At 37.3% G+C, this 8,026-nt stretch overlaps 1 protein-coding gene and 1 long non-coding RNA gene across 3 annotated transcripts; both read left to right on the top strand.

Annotated features, from left to right (window-relative positions):
- Nucleotides 1-245: 245 nt before the first annotated feature.
- Nucleotides 246-4,394, top strand: LOC110927203 (putative disease resistance RPP13-like protein 1). The gene is made up of 2 exons (XM_022170835.2): nucleotides 246-4,079; nucleotides 4,188-4,394. Exons 1-2 carry the CDS (start codon nucleotides 277-279, stop codon nucleotides 4,198-4,200), a joined length of 3,816 nt encoding a protein of 1,271 aa, XP_022026527.1. The 5' UTR covers nucleotides 246-276; the 3' UTR covers nucleotides 4,201-4,394.
- Nucleotides 4,395-4,714: 320 nt separating this feature from the next.
- On the top strand, nucleotides 4,715-6,431 carry LOC118485561. Of its 2 annotated transcripts, XR_004876647.1 has the most exons (4): nucleotides 4,715-4,817; nucleotides 4,954-5,027; nucleotides 5,349-5,864; nucleotides 6,051-6,431. It is a non-coding gene; the product is annotated as an uncharacterized LOC118485561 (long non-coding RNA). The 2 variants fall into 2 exon arrangements; XR_004876646.1 differs by lacking the exon at nucleotides 6,051-6,431 and having other exon boundaries at nucleotides 5,349-6,039.
- Nucleotides 6,432-8,026: the final 1,595 nt, after the last annotated feature.

Raw genomic sequence — 8,026 nt, 5'->3', positions numbered from 1 at the left:
GGAACCACTCTCGGTACCTATTCCTCTAATCGAGAAACAGCTGTAAGTATAATTATTTAGAACCCACTTGATCAAATTTATCATTTTAAATTACATATAAAATTTCTCAATAAATTGTCATATTGTTTTCACGTGGTTTACGTTGGAAACCACTCCTGGCCACTTATCTCGACTGTGATTATTATAGAACAATAACTGTGCAGGGGGCACTCATCTCATCTACATTCCTCACATACACAGCAACTACTTGTCTTAATTCCCTTTTTACTGATAACAATGGCTGAAGCCGTTGCATCTGCACTCGTCAATGTCATTTTTCAGAAGCTTGCTGATGTAGCCCTCAAGAAGTATGTTGGTTCTCAGGGATTTTACACTGAGTTGGAGAATCTGGAGAGAGAACTGTCCCAGATCCAAGCTGTGCTGAAAGATGCTGCTGACAAGGAAGTAAAGGATGAAGCTGTTAAACAATGGCTGCGTGAGCTCAAACATTTGGCTTACGATATCGACAACTTACTTGACGATGTGGCTACCGAAGCTATGCATCGTGAGCTATCAGGAGCAAGCACAAGCACGGTAAGAAACCTAATCATCCCAACTTGCTGCACAAATTTCTCACTAGATCAAAGGTTGAGTCACAAGTTAGATAGTATTACCACCAGGTTAGAACATATAAATAAGGAAAAAAATGCGCTAGGGTTGACCGTGAAAGATGGAAAACAGAAAGATCCTAATAGAGGAAATGAAACCTCTTTGCCAGAATCTAATGTTGTTGGACGAGTTGCTGAGAAAGAAGAATTGCTGAAGAAGTTGTTAGGGGATGATGGGTCATCTAAGGAAAACTTTAGCATAGTACCCATAGTTGGTATGGGTGGGGTTGGGAAGACCACTCTAGCTACACTTTTGTATAATGATCCACAGTTGCACAGTCACTTTGAACTCCGGGCATGGGTTTATGTCTCTAATGATTTTGATATATTCAAGATATCTAAAGTCATCTTTCAATCGGTGACCGGAGAGAATAAAGATTTTGCAGATCTACATCTACTTCAGGTGGCTCTTAAAGAGCATTTGAAGGAAAAACGATTTCTACTAGTACTTGACGACGTGTGGTGTGAGAACAATGATGACTGGCAATACCTATTGCAGTCATTTCATTTGGTGGCTCGTAGAAGTAAGATAATCATCACAACTCGTAAGGATCAATTGCTAAAAAAGCTAGGTTTTGGTGGTATTGGTCATCTAGACCATCTCAAAATTTTGTCACATGAAGATGCTTTGTCTTTATTTGCTCTACATGCATTGGGTGTAGATAACTTTGATTCACACCCAACACTAAAACAAATGGGTGAAAGTATTGTGGAAAAGTGTGGTGGTTTGCCTTTGGCTTTAAAGGCAATTGGAAGACGATTGAGGACCACAACAAATGCAGAAGATTGGGATGATGTGTTGAAAAGTGAGATATGGGATATAGAAATTAGTGAAGAAATTTTTTCATCCCTTAAGCGAAGCTATCATGATCTTTCTCAACATTTGAAGACGTTGTTTGAATATTGCTCCTTGTTTCCCAGGGGCTTTTTATTTGACAAGGAGGAGTTGATTTTATTATGGATGGCTGAAGGGTATTTAAACCAATCAAGGGGATACATGTCACCAGAACGCTTTGGCCATGAGTGTTTTGAGATATTGTTATCAAAATCGTTCTTTCAACATGCCCCTAACGATGAATCTTTCTTTGTGATGCATAATCTCATGAACGACTTGGCCACATTTGTTGCTGAAGATTATTTTTTACGGTTTGAAAAGGAAATGGAGATAAGAAAGAGAGGTTCGACAAAGTACCACCACATTTCATTTATTCGTGAGGAGTATGTAGCTTACCATAAGTTTGAGGCATTTAAAAGAGCTAGAAGTTTGAGAACAATGTTAGCAGTATCTGCTGGGATGAATAATAGTTGGGACACCTTTTACCTATCCAATAAGATTTTGGTTGATTTACTTCCGGAGTTAGCATTGTTAAGGGTTCTTTGTTTGAGTCGTTTTGAGATAAGTGAGGTACCAGAGTTCATTGGCAGTTTGAAGCACTTAAGGTATCTTAATTTATCTCAAACTAAAATCAGAGAGTTACCAGATAATGTTGGCAATCTTTATAACTTACAGACATTGATTGTTTTTGGGTGTCAAAGTTTGACTAAGTTGCCTAAAAGCTTCTCAAAGCTTCAAAAGCTACGTCATTTCGATTTAAGAGATACTCCACTTTTGGAGAAGCTTCCTTTGGGGATCGGCGAGTTGGAAAGCCTACACACTCTGACCAAGATAATCATTGGTGGAGATAATGGCTTTACAATAACCGAGCTTAAGGGGTTAATAAATCTTCATGGGGAAATTTCTATACAGGGACTGCACAAAGTACAAAGTGCAATGCATGCAAAGGAGGCGAACTTATCTCTAAAAAGGCTTTCTAAGTTAGAGCTAAAATGGGGTTACGTTTTTGATGGAACTCGAAGGGGGCCACTCGAAGAAGAGGTTATCAGTGAACTGAAACCTCACAGTGATAGGTTGAAAGAGCTTGCAATTGTGTCATATGGGGGAACAAAGTTTCCAAACTGGATAGGGGATCCCTCTTTTCATTTGTTGACTCATGTGTCGATACGTGGCTGTAAAAAATGTACATATTTACCGCCACTTGGGCAACTAGCTTCACTTAAGGAGTTGTTTATTCAAGGCATGGATGAGGTTGAAGACATAGGTTCAGAGTTCACAGGGACTATCGATGTTTCCTTCCCTTCACTTGAAGTTTTATGGTTTGAAGATATGTCGGGGTGGAAGACGTGGTCAACCAACTATTATATTTTAGATGAAGTGTTTCCATGCCTTAGAGAGCTTCATATAAAGGATTGTCCAAACCTGAATGACGTCCTAGTTGAAGCTCTACCTTCACTAAGGGTTTTACAAATAGATAGATGTGGTGATGGTGTGTTGAGACATCTGGTTCATGCAGCTTCATCCATCACTAAGTTGGAGATACAATCTATTTTAGGGCTTACAGATGGCGTGTGGAGAGGTGTTATAGACTATCTTGGGACACTTGAAGAACTAAGAATCAATGGGTGTAATGACATAAAGTATTTGTGGGAATCAGAAGCAGACGCAAGTAAGGTTCTTGTGAACTTAAAGAAATTGTACGTACATAATTGTTCAGGTTTGGTGAGTTTAGGAGAGATAGGGGACGGGGATAATTTTAACAGCAGCCTCCTATCATCTCTTAGGATTTTGGATGTATGGCATTGTAACAACATGCAATGTTGTTGTTGTCCAAATAGCATTGAGAGTTTGTGCATTGGTTCTTGTAGTTCAGTTACACGTGTCTCCTTTGCAACACCAGCAGGAGGGCAGAAGCTCAAGTCACTGGATATATCTCTTTGCAACGAACAAATGGAAATTATCAACAACACTGGCATGCCAATGCTAGAATACGTGTTTATTTATCGTTGGAGAAATCTGAAATCAATCACTGATATGAGCTACTTCAAACACATCACTCACCTTGAGCTATACAGCTGTTTAAGCATCGAGACGTTTCCTGACCTTGAGCTTTCGAAGCTCACTTCATTACAATTTCTGTTAATAGAAAAATGTCCAAGTATGGATTCTTCCTTTCCTCGTGGACTTTGGCCCCCCAAATTGGTCAGCCTTGGAATAGGGGGGTTGAAGAAACCAATCTTGGAATGGGGCTACCAAAATTTTCCAACTTCTCTTGTTAGCCTAACGTTATGCGATGAACCCGAAGTGAGTAATTTAAATCAGTTGTCCCACCTTCTTCCTTCCTCTCTTACTCATCTTGGCATCGAAGAATTCGATAATCTGGAATCACCTTCAGAGGGACTACAACATCTTACACATCTTCAACATCTCTCCATTGAGAAATGCCCGAAGATGAAACATCTACCAGAGACGTTGCTACCTTCACTTTTGAGTTTGATAATTGAAGAATGCCCATATCTCGAAGAAAGGTGTAACGGAAGAGGCTCCCGCTACTGGCCTCTCATCTCTCATATCCCACGCATCGAAATAGAATCCAGGTACTTTTCTTTTACTAAACACTCCTTTTTGCTAAGTTACTTATTGATCTCCTTTACATTGCAGAAACTATGTGATCTCCTTCTAATAGTGATTTTTGTTTTCTTTAGCGATTCCGATTGATTGGACTCATTGAAGAAAGAGAGTTTGGAACTTACAGCAAGAGACTGCTTATGCGGAAACAAAGTTTGTGCTTATTGGTAATCTATAATTTTTCTTACAGAATTTGGTGTTCATATATTGATTAATTTCAATTCTTCATGAGTTCGTGTGTCTCGATATAAGAAGGCACAAAATCTCCAAGAGAAGTTTAAAAATGATATGTTAATATAATTGTTATTTTTTTTATTTTTTTGTTCTTGATTATGTTATGATTTGCATGCAAGATTTTCTGGTAGTTTTCTTGCCAAATTTTAGTTGGTGTCAGGATTTTTTCACAATTACTTCACATCCCCAAGATTCTAATTTTCTGGTTGTTGATGTTTTTGGTCAATTTTAGTGGTCCCTTTAATCCCACTTAATGGTCATGGTAGTTGATACCACCAAAGAATAATCTGAGCAAGGATGTATAGTAATATCTTGATATTTGAAGAAATAATTTTAGTTAAAAATTGATAATTCAGTTTGCTGTTATGCAGATTCAGCAGCCTATTCTCTGCAGTACAAAAGCAACCAATGATGGGTGCGGTTACCTATCCGACCGGCTTGTCCGGTCCAGTTACGAAAACATTGGTTTTAAGGTAAAGTTTTGTTCTTGTTTTGTATGATTATTTGAACTATTCAGTTTTTTGAGAAGTAGAGGCTCAAATTAATTTATCCAATGCATATGCTATCTGAAAAATATTTGATCATTTTCCATATTGGTTTCATTGACAGATAGATATGTATTTCTTGATTCCTCCAATGATTTTTGCTGGAAGTTGTTCAAAGCTCGGAGTTATTGTTCTCAGGTAAGAATTCATAGAATCATGGATTCTGACTTTTGAGGTCAATCATATTAGTTCCTAAAATCTTGATTGACATTAGTCTTTTTAAAAACAGTTAATAACCTCAATTTGTTATCAAATACTATGCACTAATCTTCATTGTTATACTACAATATTTATTGGCCAAGTCACAAAACGCAGCGGCAACATTTATTGGCCAAGTCACAAAACGCCTCTGAAGGCCTGACCTCTCGCCCCTCATTCGCCCTGTCACAGCCTTTATATATTATGTGTTGTCATTTTTTGTTCCTAAACTTGTACTATATTCTTGACTTCTTGTGACAGGTTACAACGATTAGAAATGTGACTTCTTTCACGCGCTTCATAGTCACAAAAACATTAACAAAACAGCATTGCACTGGTTTGATTCTTATATCCATGGGAATTGTGTTGAAGATGGTCCCTGAAAATAAACTGACTCCTAGACGGTTTCCAAAGATTCAAGAGCTTGTCTTCTCCGATTTCTTTTCTTTCTTTTTTGTGATTTCACTCATAAAGGTTCAAATTAGCATTTTTTTTGGTATTATTGGATTGCAAAATCCATATGGTGTTTGGTTCTAGTGTGGCTCAAGCTTCCCTTTTCCGACTTCAGATAGAACTCCACAACAGCTCATCGGCAACGCTATGGATCAAAGGGAGTCAAAGGAATGGAAAAAATTAATAGGGGTTGTGATTATGGTGGCGATGTGGGAGACATGGAAGAATCGAAACGAGCAGACTCAATAATCATCATATTCACTTCATGAGAACGGCGGAGCTAATCAAGAAAAATTTGTTTCTTTGGATCACAAGTAGATCAAAGTTGTGTAATGTTAATTGGTCTTTGTTAGGGTTTAAATTTTAATACTTATGGATCACTTATCCTTAGACCCGCCTGGATCACTGATCCTTAAAGTCTGATACAGGAAGTCTGGGGATCACGGATCCTTATTATTTTTATAACTTAACTAACAATTGTTCCTTGTATATTTTCGTGATGGAATGCAGGTCATGGGCAATGTGGACCGAGTCATGGCGAGAATATCGGACTGGAATCGTTGAAGATGCTACACGTGTGGAAATGGCTCAACGTTAACTTGGTTGGACATGGTCTTACACATATTTCGAACTTGTTTGTTATTTCTATTTTAAAGGGTTTGATCAAGTATAGATAACAACAACTGCTATTAGCAGAAAACACACACTCTCTCTCGCGAACATTAGCTCTCAAAGACACTTGCACTTTAGCAAACATTGTACAACACTTGATCAACTTCCAAAGTTGTAAACTCTTGTTAGTTTAATACATTTGATAGTGATAGTTTTCACTATCCGAGGTTTTTTGTGCCGGAGATCACATTGAGATCAAGGGCTTTTTCCTCGTACAAATCCTTGTGTTCATTGTTTATTACATTTCACATTTGTTCATTCAATTGTCAAACATATAAGCACACTACCTCACAAAATCAGATTTTGTTACATTATCATTTGTTTGATTTTTGACCAAAACAGTCTTGATGGGTTGATTTTAAAATTCGTGATGTAATTATGTAATTTCGGATTCCAATTTCTTGTTGGCTTGCTTTCTATATTTATATATATAGAGTTTCGTCGTTCAAAATAAAACTTTTATCTTAAAGTTTTTATTTTTCCACCAATCTCAAACCTACATAAATCTTCACCAAGGGGCGGAGCCAGTGTATAAGGACACCCTTCAACTCCGTCTACGTAATATAAGCTTTTTATTTTTTATACAAAGCATACCTTTAATCTAAAAAAACAATAAAAAAATTGGATAACCTTGATTTTTTGAGGTAGATCATCACTTTCTTCACCTCACACTCCACTTTTATATTTAAACATATATGTTTTTGAACGTCTAATTTCTTTAATCCTCTGTCGTCTGTGAGACTTGAACCCAAGACCTTCCCCTTCCCAACCTAGCTGTTTTTAAAGGTTTTGCCTTTACTAATAGGCCATCACCCCATTGGTAAATATATCTTTTTTTCTAAAAATGGTTTTCCTCACCATAATCAGTCCCCCTGAGAAATACTTACCAGGTTTTTGTTTCTTATTTAGACTGTGGGGTTGGTTGGGTCGTAGTTTCGGTTAAATGGATGATTGTAGAGGATTAAGTGGGTTAAATTTATAAAAAAAATATAGAGATAGAAGAAGTAGAGATGTAAAGAAGTGGTAAAAAAATTGTAAAAAATAGGTGAGTATTTATAAGGTATAAAAAAGAAATAATTTTTTTAAATAAACTAGCCGTTGACTAACGGCTACCCCAAACAGTCCAATGACACTACCCAATACTAGCCAAGCCACCATAGCCCCCCCCCCCATGGTGGGCTTCAAAGCCACGCTAGCAAGGCAACACCGTAGCTAATGCTGACACGATATGGGTTAGCCAACGTTGCCTGACATCCCCCACTCCAACCAACGCCCCACGCCCCCGCTATTCTTATCGTAGAATATTTGACATTTAATAGGTTTGATGATTGTGGCTTTTGCTTTTTGCCTCTTCAGTGTGCTTTGGGAAAGCAATCAATGGGCCGGAGGTGTTGTGGAGGGACACAAACTAAGAGAATCCCGATGAAAAAAGAATCGTTCAAACGTAAACTACCTTTTTTTTAATGGCTGAATAAATTGAACCCATAACTAAACCACTTGACTATTAAAAATTTAGATTAAAAAATTAGATCACATTTTTGGCTTAAAAAATGACGAGGACAACAAATAATCAAAGGAAAAATGACGAGGAACAACAAAGGCTTTTGGCTTAAAAAGATTAATGGTATATGATCATCATTTACTTTATGTTTTGTCTCTCATATTGGCTTATTTCCTTTTATGTTATATTATTTTAGGTTCAATTTTGACTAAAGTTGTGTGGTATGGACAACACAAGATGAATGCGTTATAGATTTTTCTTTCTTTTTATTAAAAACCTTGTGTCTTCATGTTTAATTTTCAACCTATTTGCT

The sequence above is a fragment of the Helianthus annuus genome, chromosome 13 (assembly GCF_002127325.2).
Source record: "Helianthus annuus cultivar XRQ/B chromosome 13, HanXRQr2.0-SUNRISE, whole genome shotgun sequence".
In the NCBI taxonomy this organism is placed as follows: domain Eukaryota; kingdom Viridiplantae; phylum Streptophyta; class Magnoliopsida; order Asterales; family Asteraceae; genus Helianthus; species Helianthus annuus.
This window is presented reverse-complemented; position numbering and strand designations above follow the sequence as displayed.

Excerpts from the sequence above, each read along its gene's own strand:
- LOC110927203 (XM_022170835.2), top strand. The coding sequence starts at position 277 with ATGGCTGAAGCCGTTGCATCTGCACTCGTCAATGTCATTTTTCAGAAG.